The sequence below is a fragment of the Cuculus canorus genome, chromosome 13 (genome assembly GCF_017976375.1).
Source record: "Cuculus canorus isolate bCucCan1 chromosome 13, bCucCan1.pri, whole genome shotgun sequence".
Taxonomy (NCBI): Eukaryota; Metazoa; Chordata; class Aves; order Cuculiformes; family Cuculidae; genus Cuculus; species Cuculus canorus.
Genome location: NC_071413.1, coordinates 15,228,035 through 15,246,648, shown reverse-complemented (window position 1 = coordinate 15,246,648; position 18,614 = coordinate 15,228,035). Strand labels below are relative to the sequence as shown.

The 18,614-nt window shown below is 41.6% G+C and overlaps 1 protein-coding gene across 1 annotated transcript in view; it reads left to right on the top strand.

Annotated features, from left to right (window-relative positions):
- Nucleotides 1-4,975, top strand: part of SLC12A4 (solute carrier family 12 member 4) — a 49,828-nt gene extending 44,853 nt beyond the window's left edge. The window contains 3 exon segments of the mRNA XM_054078632.1: nt 299-483; nt 3,085-3,218; nt 3,800-4,975. Of these exon segments, the coding sequence (XP_053934607.1) occupies nt 299-483; nt 3,085-3,218; nt 3,800-3,891 (411 nt within the window). The 3' untranslated portion in view covers nt 3,892-4,975.
- The last annotated feature ends 13,639 nt before the right edge of the window (nt 4,976-18,614 follow it).

The window sequence follows — 18,614 nt, the reverse complement described above, 5'->3', positions numbered from 1 at the left end:
AGCCTTGTAGATTGTTTCAGACAACGTCATGATGTGTTTCTTGTATAGATACAGGCCTCTGTTTGCTCAAATTCTGCATGACAAGTTCCAAATTCTGCATCTAAACTATATAAAGTCAGTTTAGTATGTAAGATTATTGGCGAAGGCAGATGCTTGGTATCAGAGCTGTCCTAAATGCTAAATTAACTGTACAAAATAAAGGATGCAACGGAACTAAAAGTCTTTCGTTGCTTTAACAGAACCAGAGTATAAAAATATAAGTTGTCTGAGTTCACAGTGTCATTCCTGTGGCCTCTAGGCTCAGCTAGTGAAGGACAGACATTCAGTAGCTCGTCTGGAGAGCCTCTACTCAGATGAAGAAGATGAGGGGGACCCAGTTCCTGAGAATATCCAGATGACCTGGACGAAAGAGAAATGTGATGCTGAGAAGAGGAACCGAGGCAGTGCTGTGGGAAGCTTTAGAGATCTCATCAGCATTAAGCCGTGAGTCTTGTCAACTCCTTGCACTCCCTGAAACTCTAGATATACTGTGCTTTTAATATCTTCTGTGTCCTAATCCTTGGTTTAGACATACACAATAATCACTGAGACCTGACCACTGAAGACAGCAGTTAGCCTCCTGAGAAATCTCTAACCAATTAGAGGTGGCACACATCCCTCAGTATTTTACTTGGTATAATCAATTTCAAAGTTGGAGCTCTTAAAACCTATCATGACTTTCCTCCTGTCTCCCAAGTACCTCAACTAAACACACAATCAAAACCAGACTCATTTCACTGATCTAAACTGTAGTGGGGTGTCTAATGAGGCAAGGAAGAAGCTGTGGAGATGGCGATGAATGGCTGTGAATAGAATATGTGCGTGATAAAACCCTCTAAGACAGACTTGCTGCTGAAGGAGTACAGATTTGTAACAGCCTAGTATTGCCGCATGTGTGCCCCTTGAATAGCAAGGATCAAAGCTCTCTTTGTGGCTTTGTATAAGAATGTGCGAATCTCCTGTGACCTCTTAGATGTACTACATCTTACGTGAAGCATTTGCTCAGTCAGCTTTGCATACTTGGCCAAGTTCCAGATGTTTCTTCGTAATATTGAGAATTGAAATTGGGTTTAGGACGAATCATGCATAGTCTATCTACTGTAGAAATTCTGCTGAATTTGGTGTTAACTACCTGTACTTTTTCCTCTTCCATGCTTTCAGAGAGTGGGAAAACTTGTAAGTTTGTTATTTAAATTAGAACTACATTCAAGTGGTTGAGAGAAGACTTCAGTTTCTCAACTAAAAGCAGGAAAACTGTGTGTAGTGGTGGAAGAAAAGAAAGGGAGTTAGTTGAGGAGTCTTAGCAAAGCTTTTAAAGGGAGCAGGATGAGCCACTTAAGTGTCATAATCAATAGCACGTAACAAACTACAAGAGTTTTCCTAACAAGGACTAAGTCAGGATAGACAACAATTACAGGTCTGAACCTATTTTCTTAAGCAGAGTATGACATAATAAGTGCGAAATGTTACTCAGTTAGAGAAGATCTCATTCCACAACTTTGCTATGATGTTATTTCTGGCAGTTTCTGGATGCTAAAGAAACCCTTTTTTACAGGCTACACATTCAAATCACTAGGGAGATGCCCATGTCACTTTAGAGAATAACAAACTTTAGTTTTTCATTACTTTTCCAAAACTATATGTCGTCGTTAGTAACAGTTTGTTGTTTCTGGTGCTGGTTTCTTCTCACTTCCTGTAAACGTAATCTGCCCCCTGTGTTTTCTGAAGCTGAGTGGTGAAGGCAGAGGTTGTCCTTGCTCTAAATTAACTAAGAACATGAAATAACAGCGAGGTAATTCAAAGCAAGTAAGTTGTGTTGTTAGTATGACAAATGTTTTTACCTTTGCATCATCTATTTTCTGTGGATGTAAAATATTTCTTTGCAAAGCTAAAGATTTGGAATAGCAGCAAGGTTACTAAAGACTTTCACTCATAGCATGTGTAAAGCTGAATTAACAGAACTACAGATTCATATTTGATTTGTTTCCACTAATACTTGTTTTAATATATAAAAATGAAGAAAAAACACAAGTGAATATCCTGAAAGCTGCAAATATATTCTCCCTTTGATAAGTCTATTTCTGTATTGTTTTTCCTGTTATGTTGCCAAAATAAAGGTTGATTTCCTGCAGGAAGGAAACATTCCCTGGCTCAGACTCCCCAGAGGATACTTTCCAGTTCTGCTACTACATGAATTGATGTTATTTTTTGATTAGATATTCTGAATAGTTAATCCTGTTACTTCTTTTAGCCTACTTTCTTAAGGAGAGAGGCTTATAAGATCATGCTGCATCTATTCCCTTCCCATAACTTCTGAACCAAGTGGTTACTCAAATTTGGAAGCACAATTGAGATTTTAAAGATACTCGACTGCTAAGTTTTCCTTGCAAATGACTGGGCAGAGAGGTTGGTTGGTTTCTAATAACTTACTGCACACCAGAAAAGCCCCATAAAAAAGCATACATCCAGCCATTTGTAGTTTGCGTTTCAACCTATAAATCTGTAGGAAACTAGGCTTTCTCTGGAGATGTCAACTGCTGTTCAACACCAAAAGACAAGTGCACTCATGGGAAATGTGGACTGGGTGCAATGGTGTCAGTCTCCCGATTGGTTCTGACAGATCTCTGAGAGAGTTTTCCAGTATGGAGTGCATAGAGGTGCAAAGCCTGTGCCGATGTGAGAGCGAGGGGATCTGGAGAGGGCTGCCAGAAAGGAATGCTCTGCAGTCACGTGTGTTTGTGGTCAAAGACCACGTCCGCTTGTGCAAATGCAGACTGTAAATCATCTTTATGAAATATGCTTCTTGAAGAGCAGTGTAAACTGGCAACTTGACTCCAGAGATCTTAAAACCGATGGATTAACAGTACCTGAAGAACTCTGTGAAACCTTTTGTATCTTCATCATTAAGTTGGAAAAGTTCTGTGTGTTGAATTGATATTTAATAGGGTATTTGGGAAATGTAAGGTATCTTTTTAGGGCCTTTTTAATAATTTGTTTTTCAGAGGCATGTTTCTAATAGTAGGTCTGAATCTGCTTCTTCTACAGGAACCAATCTAATGTCCGAAGAATGCACACAGCAGTGAAGCTGAATGAAGTTATTGTAAATAGATCCCATGACGCCCGGCTTGTTCTCCTCAACATGCCTGGTCCTCCAAAGAATACTGATGGTGATGAAAACTGTATCCTTCCAGGCAAGGCCTCGTCCACATAGATCTTCCTTTAATCTGTGCTCTTGATTAATTTTGCCACAAATGCTGTCAGGCTGTAACATGTGACAGTGTCCACTGAGGGGTGAGTGCTGGCTTGTGGCTGCTGTGTAATAATTTCTTGAAGTATAAGTTGTCACTGGCTGCTCATAAAGCCTTGAGGTTTGACATCAGTCTCATCTAAATTCTTAAATAATTGAATTAATTTAATAAATAAAATTTAATTTATTGTATTTAATTTTCAGCAGTGGATGTAGCAGATGTTCGAGGTGGTTTTCACAGCAGTCAGCATTCTGGGCAAGGCAGTATTTGGACTTGGGTGAACAGAGGTCCTGAAGGAGAGGGTGTATCTCAGGTGTAGCTCACACATCAGTTTGGGAACTTAGTTTCAAGTGCAGTGCACTAGTAGGATTAAAATTCAAGCCCACAGTACTTAGGCACTTCAAGGGGTACCTGCAGCATGCCAAATCCTTGCCATGTAAACCCCATGCAGATGTTAATTGCTCTGCGTTTTTGTTTTAATTTTTCTTTTGTCCTTAACTTTACCAAAACAGACATGGAGTTTCTTGAAGTCTTGACTGAGGGTCTGGAGAGAGTATTGCTTGTTAGAGGCGGCGGCCGAGAAGTCATCACAATTTACTCCTGATTTAGTACAAGCTTCTAACACTGGCCTATGTTTACCTTGATGATAATGGACATTCCGGTTTGAGATGGAGAAGAAAAAAGAGTTTTTTGCCTAACTTTCTCCTCATCTAGTCCTATTCATTGTCTTTCCATTTGCAACATTACATATCTTTTGGGATTGCAGTATTGTTACACCATCCAATTAGCAACATAAGTTAATTGTGAAGCTGCCACATTATTCAGTTTCTGCTTTAGTACTCCAGCATTTCTGCATGTAGTTTTAACACTAAACCAATTTTTAGTCAGCACTGCTTTGTGCAGTATTTCTAGTAACTGTATGTAAAGTTAGGACATGAAAGCCAGTTACTGTAAAAAGATTTTAAAAGCTTTTTATATTAGGTTTGGGGAATAGAATTATGTTATATAGCAGCTAGTTTCTGCTGAAATTCAGCTATAAAGCATTTTCTAAGAGCACACTAAATTGTAAGAGGAAACTGAAAAAGCTTTGTTTTTCTGGGTTTATTTCCAGAATTAAATTCTCAGTATTGGATAAGAATTTATACTTTTAATACATTTATTGATAGAGATTTAAATAAATTATGTTGATATAGTTGAAGTTATGTATGTAGCTTGCTACAAGTTGTGTTGCTTCTGAGACTTGAGGTTCTGTGAGGCCAGATCCCTATTTATTTTTGTATTTATTTGTCAGAACTATTACATGCACAGATGCAGAGTGCCTAGGATAACAAGAGATGTCGTAGTAAATTTGAAATCATCAGTGGATTGAGGGACCAGTCCTGTGCAGTTCTTCCATGCTTTAAATTTCTTGCAGACTATCCATCAAAGTACATTGAGCATGTTGGAGTCCCGTGTGTAGAGCCAGGTGCTGTGCTGCACGCACAGCAATGGGATCGCACTTGCATCAGTCCAGGGGACCAGCTGCTTCATGCTTTGTGCCCTTAGAGGAAAAAGAAGAAAAGACAACCTGTATTAATGAATAAGTCTCTGGAGGCTTTATCAAGCCCACTGAGTTGTACTTTATGTACAGAACGTTCGTATTTTTTCAATAAAATGTTGCGTACACTTTGAACCCATTCTGTTCTGTGCGCTATGGTCAATCACACAGGAAAACCCCGTCTGCCCTTCCCTGTGTGGAACTGCTGTGGGGTGACTTAAGTGCATCAGCACCACTGGATCTGCTGTGAGGGACTGGCAGTGGAGAGATGTCGGTAGTTCCCTGGAGGGCATGGGTATGGCCCTGTGGACTCTCAGAACCAGACTGGGTGTGTGCCTGCGTGAGTAAAGGCTCCTGAGCCTGGAGTTCCTGCCATGTGCAATAGCCAGGTGAGACTGGATACCTGTAGGCTGTGGGACACACAGACACAAGCTGGTGCGCCTCAGGATCTCTGGCTGGCTGGGAAAGCAGTAGTTGCATACAAGGTACAGAGGTGAGCTAATTAGTGGCATGGAAAGAAAGGTGGAGAGTGACGCATTTCTCTGACCCAGGTGCTCTTGCTGTCTGGTATGCTAGTTCTGTCAACCCTGTTGTGGTAACACTTTTTGTTTCACTGATAACAGCACGGCCAATGTGTCTAGGAGAAATCCGAGAAACTATCCACGCTTTTGTCTTCAATAAGAATAACATTGTAAGAACTTCATGGTTAAAGCCTAAGTGTGTTCTCCCTGTGAAACAGGACAGACCTGGTGGGAGCAGGGTGGTACCAGTCCATGCAAGATCCTGCCAGGACAACAGCCAGGAAACAACTCTAGGAAACATCTTCAGGGGACGGCGCAGTAGCGCGCAAGGGTACAACAATCATGATACTTAACTCTTATTTGCAGTTCTTTGTTAGGAGAATTCTTTTATTGGAGCATTCTTTTATAGGAGAAAAAAAAAAAAGTTTATGAAAACTTTATTTTTCCTTAGACTTTGTAGGTCTGGCTTAAGATATTAACTTCTTTTACCAAATGTAGACTTGTACTAGAAATATGCTGAGAAGCATCTATGCTTTTCTTCCTCTTGAAATGTTATGCATTTGGATGACATATCTCCACCTTACAAAAGGATTTCAGTGCCGTCTATTACCTGATCCAAATAATTTGTGACTTTATTTTGTTTTTAACATCAAACCAACCGCATGAATATCTTTAGAGATACATTAGGTTAGATTTTTCAGAGGTGATTCTATGCTATGGGAATTTAAAAATTAGGTAATTCAGCTTTATGGGGGCCCTAAGGATTTAGTAGGCTCCAATTCTTTAAGGTGTCTCTATAAATAGAAGGTTCAAAATACGTTCCTCTGAGACTTGGCTTACATCGAGGCGCAGAATCTGGGGGTGCGTGTTAGTGAAGACTGCAAGTAGCATGGAAACCGTCACGTAAGAAAAACATCACTGGAAAGGTAATCTCTAATTGAGTTGGCTTCTGTGAAGGTAACTGATTATCTTCTGTTCCTATCCCTACTCTAAAATGTTTTGTGCGAAGAGCGGTGAGAACATTGGCAAAGTTGATGTAAGTGCTTTGTATTTAGGTATAGAGAATTAGACTTGGCCCCCCTGTCATAATAGTTTTAATAGTTGTAAGTGCACCCTCAGCAAGTTTCCGGATGACACCAAGCTGTGTGGTGCAGTTGCCACACTAGAAGGATGGGATGTTATCCAGAAGGACTGGACAAGCTGGGGAAGTGGGCCTGTGCAAACCTCATGAGGTTCAACAAGACCAAGTACAAGGTCCTGCACCGGGGTTGGGGCAATTCCTAATTTCAACACAGGATGGGGGATGATGTGATTCATATGCCCTGCAGAGAAGGACTTGGGCTGCTGGTCGATGAGAAGCTTGGCATGAGCTAGCAATGTGTGCTCACAGCCCAGAAGGCCAACTGCGTCCTGGGCTGCATCAAAAGAAGCACAGCCAGCAGCTTGAGGGAGGTCATTCTGACCCTCTACTCCTCTCTTGTGAGACCTCATCTGGAGTATTGTGTCCAGTTCTGGAATCCTCAACATAAGAAGGAGATGGAGCTGTTGGAACAGGTCCAGAGGAGGCTACAAAGATGACCTCAGGGCTGGAGAACTTCCCATAGGAGGACAGGCTGAGAGTTGGGCTTGTTCAGCCTGGAGAAGAGAAGACTCTGAGGAGACCTTAGTTACCTTCCAGTACCTGAAGGGCCTACAAGAAAGCTGGAGAGGGACTATTCACAAAGGTTTGTAGTGATAGGAGGAGGGGCAATGGGTATAAACTGGAGAGGGGCAGAGTTAGACTGGATTTAAGAAGGAACTTCTTCATGATGAGGGCAGTGAGGCACTAGAACAGCTTTCCCAGGGAAGTTGTGGATGACTCATCCCCCGAGGTGATCAGGGCCAGGTTGGATGGGCCTTGGGCAGCCTAATCTAGTGGGATGTCCCACACGGGGGCTGGAACTGGATGGGCTTTAATGTCCCTCCCTTCCAACTGGAACTATTCTATGATTCTATAATAATTAGTGAGGTATTAAAGAGGTCTCCCTGCAGCATGAGGCTGGCGCTGTGCTGCGGTGCCCGCCCCGCACCCTGAGATGCGGCTTCCCCCTTCCCGCTGGGCTCTGCTCCACACAGCCTCACCCCGCAGTCCCGGGATGGATCCCAGCAGGGGCTTCCCCTGTGTCCATCGCTGCTCTGCACTCCACATCCGCTGATGGGCACTGCAACGTGGCAAACTAAACTGCTTCCATTTGAACAATGCATCCCCCCTCCCTGTCTCGTTTCTCATCTGCGTCATCCATAACAACGTTTGCTTCTTCAGGAGTTCCCTTGGGAAGGGAAAAAAAGCCTTGTGCTGTGTTTTGGAGGTCAAAAGTTCTCATTCCGTTCTGGAGCAATTATCCTTCTGCGCAGCCACTGGCTGGGTCTGCAGGCACATACTGCCCACTTTCCAAGAGCGACTTTCCCCTGGGCCGAGGTAGCCTATTGCTCTTGCTCTGCCCTGGCAGCAGCAGTCAGAGCCATGACAAATTTTCTTCCACTCCTATCTTCCAAGCTTCCTACTAGTGGACAGTTGACTAAAATGGAGTCTATGGTTGGCAACTTCTGTCCAAAACTCCCTCTCAGCCCTTAAAATAATGCAGGCAGGCCTCCCACTGTTAGGAATCCTAAGTCTCATAAGGGCATGTCTCTTCCTCTAGATGGGAAAGCACCTGCCAGCTGAGGAGATTCTGCTTACTCCTGACAGGCCTGATGTTCATCTCTTCTGTCGGTGCCCAAAGGAAGCCTGTCCTGGTGTTTCAAGAGGTGCTAGATGGCCAGCACACTTACTATGTGTGATGGGCTAAAGGCGGGCTGAGAAACTGGTGAAAGGCTGCGCAAACAGGACAACTGAAACATATAAGGAGTATCTGGCGAATGCTAAGTGGTAATTCATAGAACCATAGAATAGTTGGGCTTGGAAGGAACCCCAAAGATCATCTAGTTCCAACCCCACTGCAATGGGCAGGGACAGGTTCCACTGGATCAGGCTGCCCAAGGCCCCATCCAAACCTGTTGCCCCTCCTCCTATCACTACAAGCCTTTGTAAACAGTCCCTCCCCAGCTTTCTTGTAGCCCTTTCAGGTACTGGAAGGTCGCTATAAGGCCTCCTCGGAGCCTTCTCCAGGCTGAACAAGCCCAACTCTCAGCCCGTCCTCCTATGGGAAGTTCTCCAGCCCTCAGATCATCTTTGTAGCCTCCTCTGGACCTGTTCCAACAGCTCCATTTCCTTCTTAAGTCAAGGATTCCAGAACTGGACACAATACTCCAGATGAGGTCTCACAAGAGAGGAGTAGAGGGGCAGAATGACCTCCCTCGAACTGCTGGCCATGCTTCTTTCGATGCAGCCCAGGACACAGTTGGCCTTCTGGGCTGTAAGCGCATATTGCCCGCTCATGTCGAGGTGTCCTTAACTCATATCTGCACAGGGCTTTGTCTGAGATTTTTTCACTTCTCTGCACCACTGTGGAAATCCTGAGATAGCTGTCAGTACTTGACACCATGAGGTCTGAGGCTTTCTAACTTTGAACAGTTTCTGCTCTTCCCTGACAATGTGAATAACATAGATATCACTACTGCAGCAGAAATGTGGCAGTGTATGTCCGTGTCCTACAGAGATGGTGTTGTTAAGAGATTATTAACGAAGTCGGAGACCCCAGGCAGAGTTCTCAACCTTTTAGAGGTCTGTGTCATACGAGCTGGCCAGTGTTTCTATGACATTAAAAGAAATGTAAGAGGAGGAAGACGGACTGCATATGCTGCATAAATCTCACCCAATGCTAAGTAAGTAAACCAGAACTTGATTGATCTCACCAAAGAAAATGTTTCCAAAGGATTGCTAGAAGCGGAAAATACCAGCTGGGCCACTAATCTTCTAAGTGAAGTCAGTCAGGATCTATGGCAGGATATTCCGGGTTAGCTTCAACAGGGAGATTAAAGCAGCAAGTTACTGTTTTGGCGCAGAAACGTCCAATGCGTGGATGCTATTAATCTGTTTCCTTTCACCCAACCCAGGAGGTGCCTGTGTTTCTGCTGTCAGACATGCACATAACCATCTAATTCTTGCTCAATGCCCCTTTCAGTTCAAATCTGGGGAATTTCCTGATAAGTTTTGAATTGCCTGCCTGCCCCCTCCCGCTACTTCTTGTGGCTTCTACCTCTGTCCATTTAATGTTGGCACAAGCACTCATACAGCCATGCGACAATGGGATAGGATTGTACCCTTTGGCAGCAGTGACAAGTTATGCCTATTTAACCTCCTGGAAACTGCAGCACTGGATATGAGATAAAAGTTTATATCTAGCAAAGTCAGTGCTCATAAAATGATGCCTTCTAAGAAGAATTGAAGTAGGCAATTCATCACATATTTTGCCTGCCAGGTCCAGGCTGGGCGATGTCCTCTTGATGCAGTTTCTTTCTTTCCAATAAAATATCACTGCCAGGAGCACACAATATTGTCCATAACATCCAGGCATAAGGCAATCTCTAGGGTTCAAATGTATTGGAGGGATTTGAACTATAGCTGTTGTAGTGTTGGGAATGTGTCAGGTCCGTGTTTAGTTGGAAGGTTCAAGAAAAACAACAGCTTTGTATATTTGTAAGATGGGGCTGGCTTGTCCTTGGCACTTCCGCAGGAGGTCAGGGCAGTGAATCTGTGTAAAGCTAAGTTCTTTTCAACTCCAGATGTATAAGTTTCAAAAAGCAATACCTTTGAAAAGCTCTTCTCAACACACGCAACAAATGCTGTTTTCCATGTAATTTCATACAAGAGTATCTCTAACCATTATACAGAGCACGTCGGCAGTTGTGTGTGATGTCGTATATGATGTTGTCAAAGTTGTGTAGCTCCTCTCTGATAACTTAGTCCTTTGCACTGTGTATCAACAAGAGGCAAAGCCAGCAACCAGCAGAGCAGGTGAATGAAAAAATAGTTTGTAGAAATAGAAAAAGAAATGAAGTCAATAAGCTCAAGAACCAATGTTGATTATTGCGCCTCAGTTTCTCATAATCTGTTTTTAGTGCATTTTTCCTTGCATCTATGAAATGTACTTCTACACAAGACCATTTCTCATTCTGCAAGCAACAGCAAGGATTTTAAGAATTACAGCTTAAATTTGAGAGGCATTAATTCTACATTTGAGACTTGATATAAATAACAAGGTAGCAAGTCATACAAATATAGTACTTTGCCAAACCTGCCGGCTTTATACAGCTGAATACTTAGGATTTTCTTGTTACACATCTGAAACCATTTCCTAAGTGTAAAAATGCATGTTGTTCTGTTTTTTAAATTTACAGCGGTGGTTAAATGCCTTGGTTTGTTTTCCAGGAGATTAAAAAAAATTAGTGAATAAGGAATCAGTTGCTGAAGCTTTAAAAAATAAAGAAATACCACAGAAATACTAAAAATCTAAATGAAATATGTAAATAGTCCCTGTCAAAATAAGCTGGCTCCTGTCAGGACTGGATGTATTTTTAGTTGGCTCCTTTCCTGCCCTTCACGAGTCCATACAAGCTGCTCCCATGTAACTCTTTGTGGCTTATCTACTCTTTTTTTCTGTCAAGGCTGAGTACAATGAGCCTCCTCAGAGGCCAGCTGTTCTAGGGGTCAGGCAGGGCCCTGTTTGTTGTTTAGGAACTGGTACAACTCTTATCAGTGTGGCTTCAGCTCTCTTTTTCGGAAGAGTGTGTTTGTTTGGGCTCGATTCATTACCGTTTTTTAACAACTTGCTTGCATTTCTGGAGGTATTTCTCACCTTAAAGGAGCTTCTTGAAGTGGTCAGCCAGGCCAGACAACTAAAACGAACGTACTGAAAATGAAAAAGAAGTTGAGCTTTCACAGAATCACAGAATCACAAGGTTGGAAAGGACCCATTGGATCATCGAGTCCAACCATTCCTAACACTCCCTAAACCATGTCCCTAAGTACTTCATCCACCCGTTCCTTAAACACCTCCAGGGAAGGCGACTCGACCACCTCCCTGGGCAGCCTTTACCCTAGCCTGTCTTTTAGGTGGATTCAGTTTAACTCCCATGGCCTGTTTTTCACACACCAAACCTGAAGCTGGGTAAGATTCTACTGTGAGCAAGGCTTAGCGATCACCTTGTTCCCAGAACGGTGCATGGTTTCTATAATGTATTTTTTTTCTCAGATTTTAAAGACAACTCCTTTTAAACAGGCATGATTTTCTCCCTGTTTGGGGTCAGAACGCTTCCTTCTGTTTTTCTTCCTTCTAGTTGTAACATTAGTAATTAATGGGAACTGGCATAAAATCTGCATCACTGGGCAAAAGAGAAGTGTTTTACCACAGCGTCAATCAGGCCATATATCTCGAGAATGTGTACAGATTGTACAAAACATTGCCTTGAAAGGCAGTACGGCTACATCCTAATATGGCTAAATCTGATCCTGAAGTTTGTGTCTTCTGCTGTCTCCTGCACAGAATTCCTTATGGCTTCCTGGGTTACAAAGGCAGTGCAGAACGGTGACTTTGGAGAAAGAAGGTTATTCTTTCTGTAACTGTTAGAGACTTCTCACTTTGAAGGCTCCTTGACCCCTGCGAGTGTAAACTTATACACAAAATCAGGGAGGTTGATTCAAAGAACAGCCTTTCATCTAAAGCATGTACCAATTTTTAATGTAAATAAATAAACAAACTGTCCCTGTTAAAAACTGCATAAGACGGATCTACTTACTTGAAATGTGTCTCATGGCTGTACAGACTAGTACTTGGAGAGGAGCATGTGGGAGGATAGATACGTGAGATGAGAATGCCGAGTCATAAACCATGGATTTATAACCCTGCATTTTCTCTTCCCCTTTAGCTTCCTCTAATATCAGGAGTGGAGTTAATTTACCCAAAACCCTCATTTTGCATGAAGTTAGAACAAAAATGACAGTAGAAGTGACAGAGATGCTCTGTACTATTATTTCTAATCTACACAAAAACTAACAAGTCAGAGGAAACGTACTGGGAGATTGAAGTTAGCAGTAGTATTTTTCTGTGTTAATTCACCTCTGACAGTGAAGTCTGCAGAGAGAACAAATCCTGTTAGAATTCAGTATTTGTTTAATTGGACATTTGTGATAATGCCAAGAGTTTATTGTAGTAGGAGTTTGTGTGCGGTGCCCTTTTTTATATTGCAATTGAGTGTTCTGGGGTCACAAAATGAATAAATATGTGTATGTGATTTTATAGCTAATACAGCATAACATGCCAGCATTTATCAAGTTACATTTAGTGTCACAATCTAGTTAAAGAGAAGCAGCTCTTAGTGCAGAGTCTGTAAGGAGGAAAAAGTCACTCCTATAATCTTTTCAAAGTCTAACACGATTAAGAGACTGACCCTTCTCACACCAGGTTTCAGTATCAAAATCTAATTAGAATCTCATTACTAACCATATGTCCATGATCAAATCCTGGATATTACAACTTGCCTGTCAGTATTTTTAGGGAAACTCAATAATGTCTTTAAATTGGGCACACAGTAGCAAATTTTCTAAGAAGCAGAGAAGGCAACTTAGGAAAAATACTAGAAGTCGATAGTCCTACAGATAAACGGTTTAGTGGAAAAAGTCTACGTATTTTAGCAAAGTTGACCTTCTCTTGATGCTGACATTTCTTTTGCTTTAAGGTGTATCTCGCAGATACTAAAATTGGCCAAGAAATTGATTTCACCTTTATGATTAAAGAATTAGACATGCTTCAACCCTGGATGTCCAAGTAATTTAATGTATACCAGCATTATCAGAGAAACCCACATCAAACACTCATAGAGATTCCAAACCTGCTGCATTGGGGTATGTAGCCTGGGACATCTATAATTTTCTTGGAGACAGTAGAACTCACAGAAGTTGTTGAACTCCTCAGGAAACAAGACTCAGATGTCATTGTTCTAACCTGGGCCCATTTTTCGGTTGAGCTAAATTGAACGCCTAGTGTTCATTTCAAAAGTCAGAAATTAATCCAAATGCAGTACTGTCAGTCTGAGTTGCTGGATTAAAATGGAAATGGGATGGAAATTTTACAGGCTGGGGGTATCTCGAGAGGTGACTCGTGACACAAATAAAACAAAAAAGAAACTTTAACTGTGTCCAGGTGCCTCTGCTAAGCCAAAAGAACATGCTAGAGTTTTCCTCAGAAGAGAGAGACACCTCCCTCACTACAGTCTCCTATCAGGTAGTCTTAGATAGCAATGAGGTCTCCCCTCAGTCTCCTTTTTTTCCAGACTAAGCAGCCCCAGTACCCTCAGCTGCTTATAATACTTGTGCTCCAGATCCTTCACCAACAATGTTGCCCTTCTCTGGACATCCTCCAGCCCTTCAATATCTTTCTTGTCGTGAGGGCCCCAAACTGAAATGGAGCCTTACCAGGACCATTGAAAACCAAACAGACAATAGGAACAAAAAGACCCAGCTTCTCTTTCAGTCAGCAGGTCCTGTGGTCCTTAAACCCCATTTTTCCTAAAAGGGCAATTAAAATATGGAGGGTTGAATGTCTTCTTTGTGGCTGTACCAGGAATGTCAAATAAAACTCCATCATTGTTTGATGGGCCTTGTACATCCTCAGTGAGAAGCTGAGTTTTCTCACCTCTGCTCTCAGCAAAAGGAGTCTCTGACTCCAACACGGGTGAAGTCTCGGCCACTCTCAGTACATGAACTGAATGAAGTGTAAGACCTTTTCTGCAGCCAGACTCAGCAGCAATGACCACCCCCCCTTGGTGTTTTTATTTGTTGCTTTTTTTGTAGTAAACATTAAACATGTTATGAATTGATACTCTTTAACGTCACTGGGAAAGTGACATTACATATGTCATATCTCTAGCTCTCTCTTCAGCCACTTTTAAAAGCCTTCTGAATTCTGAAAGAAAATAAGGATGTGGTCAATATACTGATGCTATGTCTCTCAGGACACGCTGTAGGAATAGGAGCCTGGGGAATTTATGTCATTTCTCATTCATGAATAGAATTGTGCAATTAAATGCTGCTTACTCTTCTACATTTTAAAATGTAGTTCACTGGCAACTCCATGAAGTTTCAGGTTTGAGCATTTGCTTTCGGGAAAAAGTTTGTTTTTCCCTGAATTGGTACACTTCAACAAAAGTTGAAATTTTCCTCAGCGAAAAGCTGATCCTTCTTTACTCCATGTTTTCCCTTCTTGGGCCTCCAGCGTTTCCTCTGCAGTACCTTCCCTATATTGTATGTTTGCACTCATTCTGAGCTCCCAGGGCTTACAGTCCAGCCTCCGTGCTGCCCTTTGCGTGCACTTGACTGCAGCCCCCGGCAACTTTAGGTGTTTTGGATCAGGAGAGCAACAAGACCCAGCAAGGGGATACTAGTGGTGATCTGGAAAAGAATTCCTCACACCTGGGGCACCACAGGTGATGCAGATTTTTTGTTTTGGTTATTCTTTGATACCCAGAAGCCCTACTGCTCTCTTGCAGATATTAAGGATTTCAAGTTCTTTATGGTGCGGTACTACAAATGCCTGTGTAAGAATTCTGCACGACTACATCTTTTGTTCAATGAATTTGTGAGAGGCGTTTCATGCGATATGTGTGGTGTCCCTGACTAAAGCTATTCCCAGTTCCTGGCTTATCTTGAGCTCTGAGAAATTTGATCTTCTGGAGGACTGACTAGCAAACTGTTATCAAAGTGGATCTGGATTTGTGGAGTTATACTATCTCTATGAATGTCTGTTATTTCTTCTGTCTTTTTAGAATAAACTCTGTAAGAACCACTGTGGGGAGTGCTTGTGCCACCTCACATGCAAGTACCCACAGAAAGGAGTTTGACCTTCGGGACTTTGTTTGGAGTGAGTTAACAAGTATATGCATCTCTCGTAAGGGCTAGAAACTGAGGGGGAGGCAAACGTGTTAAACACTCATAACTCAGACGGGAAGAAGCACTAATGACTGACTAGCTCATCAGCAGAAAATATAGAAATGGGTTTCCTGGTGTATTTTCTCTTTAGTCAAATTACTTTTAAACATGATTGAGCTCAACACAGATTGAACTCGTTTCGTGTGGTGCCCCCATGTACTGTTTGTTGACAACACACAAGCTTGTGGCTTGTGTCAGCAGGCCTTTCTGTTTATAATATTGATGTTTGTAACTTTCATTATAATTGAATAACTGAGTTCAGAGCCAGCCTTCATGTGTCATTTGTTATGGCACAACAATTCCTGACAAGCTCACGTCATGTCAACTTTAACTATTAAGATATGTGGCTTCAAAAACAAGCTGTGTGCCCTGGAAAGCTGATAATAAGTAGTTAGTCTTCATTATCCCACACTATCTTGGGTGCTTCCAATCTATTTGTTGAGTGATCACAAGTGTCACAGAAGCATCTCACGGTGGCTTGGATTATTTTTCCTTAAATTCCTGTTGCGGTATTCTGAATAGTTTAGAAAACTAGCTTGGGAAATGCTGCCGTGGCCCCGCGCCCCCACAGGCTGCAGGTTCCCACCCCTGCGTTTACCACTGCTGTAGTTTTCCATTGTGACTATTTTTCTGGGAACACCCTTGAAGCCAGACAACTAAAATCATCAGAGTTAAACAAAAATGAAATGAGGATGTATGAGACAAAGACCTGCAAGCCTGCTTTACAGAAATAACAAATTCTGGACCATGGCCAGAACAGTGGTTCCCCCGCTGTGTACTGACGAAGATGTTGGATAGCATTTTCATTTGTTTCATTGTATAAGGTTATCCTTATAATGGCAACTAGATTAAGAAGGTATAGCTATAAGCCTCAAAAGGTTGCTACTAGTGTTCCTTATGCAAACAAACATTTTAAATCCCGGTCCGTGGAATTCAATGCAATAAATTGTAGAAGTTTGGTTTAGCAGTAAGTGTTTGTCTGAACAGCAGCATGCTCAGGGACATGCAAGGTGGATACAAGAAAACACAGATGCTCTTAGCAGCAGAAAGAAACTAAGAGATGATAGACGTTAAAGGGAGAAAACAAATCCCATAAGTGCCCATGTGGTGTTTCCTGAGATTTTTGCCACTGATAGCACTGCTAAGGCACCTTGAATTAGGAGAGCTGGTGTGCTCTGCTACAGTGAGGTTTTGCAAATAGTATAAGCTTTTTATTTTGTGTGTATTACCATTTCAGGCTACTATGCATTTGTCTAGTACGCTACTTACTGTTTTGGCTATACTGTCCACATTTCAGTCAGAAGGCAGCTTGTTTTCTATTGGAATAAGTGTATCTCTAGCTTTCTCCACTCTCTCTCTCTCCTTAAGTAGAATCAATAAGTTTTTGTTGACAGCAATAGATTATCTAATATTGTTCATGATCCAGCTAAGGAGCCAGTGGCTCTCTAAACATTTCCCAAACTTTAATTAATTTTCTAAGGTTTTATTTTAAATATTTGTTTCAAGTTTTTGTGTGGACATGTGGAAATGACAGTTACTTAGATATTGCCTTACTAAAAACAATAAATCGAACAATTATTGGGCAAATATTGCTGCTAAAGAAATTCAATTCAATGGACTGAAGGGTATCTGCCATGGAAAATTCCAGGAAAAGGTGTAAAATTATGAGTGAAAAATGTCAAGGATAATATTTGTTTAATGTGATTTCATTCATAAGTTTATATCAAAAAATGTCTCTTTAGACCATCTGGGAGTTGTACTGTTGAATCCTCTTAGCTCTGTTCCTTTTTCACATTTACCACATTTTGTTTGTACTTCCCAAATGTATTTTATTTTTCTCATTTTCTTTTACCCTGCTGGTTTGTTCTTTCTTGGCTTTATTTTTAATTAGTTAAACATAAGTGGCCTTTGACATAGCAAAGATTATGAAAACAGTGGGACGTTGGCTACTGCGTTGAAAGAGTAAGGCAAATATTTTTGGATGTTTGTTCTCCTTTGTTATGTCTCTCCTGGGGTTGTATTGCCAGTGAGTGAAGTAAAAAAGCCCCTTGAAGAAGGGGAAGGGAGTTTATTTAGAATCTTACTTAGTTTTCTGTTTAATATGGCAAGAAACCCTAATAAATCTTAGCACAATCTTCCATTGCTCTATGTACACATGCATAATAGAGCATCTGAGGTTTACAGCTTGAAGCCTTGTGCCAGACCTGGCAGGGAGAAGAAATCTTAATTTTATTATGCATGCAGATCAACAACCAAAGGTTTGGAGCCAGCATCTAATCAGGTCTAAGATCTCCTAAAAATCTGCCCCCCCCTACAGGGAAACTTCTATCTGGAATCTAGCCTACTGGAGATCTCGCCTTTTATAGTGATTTTGAGGTCACAGGAGGAGACAGTGACATGAGGTTTGAAAGTGTTTCCCAGATCTGGTGCCCTTTCAGCACTGTTAACTTGTGAATATACCCTTTCACTCACTTCAAACCTTGTTGTGTCCGGTACCAAGTGTAGACAGACTGTGAATGTTTGGTCTACATTTGAGATTTGTGTTGTATTTCATTTGAAACTGCAACATTTCATGATAACCAGAGGTGGCAGAAATTGAGATGGCCAATTCTGGTTGCGAACAGACAATATAGGTCCTTGAATACTGAAAGCATGCGTACTTTTCCCTTGCTTGACTTAAAACAAAAGTTGCTATTGAGATTCTGTTAGTTAAGCAAAACTTAAATTTTGTCAAAAGGAACATGCAAAATGGTCACAGAATCCTGCATTGGTCTGTACATCGCTCTGTAATGAGAACCAGTTAGCCTCAAAGAGGTTCAAGGGTATTTTCTTAGAGGTTTATCAAAAGATATAAGATTTGTACTTGTGCTGTCTTCCTAGAGAAAGCTGTTCGAGAATTAACCATTGCTACTTGTTGCAAGGGAGAAGTATTAAGTGCCTTGTGACTTGCATAAATCAGCCTTTACAGGTTGTCCAGAGAGCTTACAGCTGGAAATGTTCGAGGTCAGGTTGGATCAGGGTCTGAGCAACCTTATCCAGTTAAAGATGTCCTTGATCATTGCTTTAAGGGTCACTTCCAACATAAACCATTTTATGCTTCTATGATGTTTTGGATTCTGTCTGCTGACACCCAACCGGTCCGTTTCAGCTGACCACGAAGAGAACAGTTTTCCTTATTGGAGCTGCAGATCCCTCAGCTCTGAGAGGTGTCACATTGTAAGCATAACTCATGACCTTCTACAGTTTTAATACAATACAGCAGGATTACAAAAGAGTGGAAATGAGCACAAGCCCTAGAAAATAACAGAATTCTCATGCTGTATATGTGAAAGTGTGCTTGAAATGTACAATGGATCACTAAACTT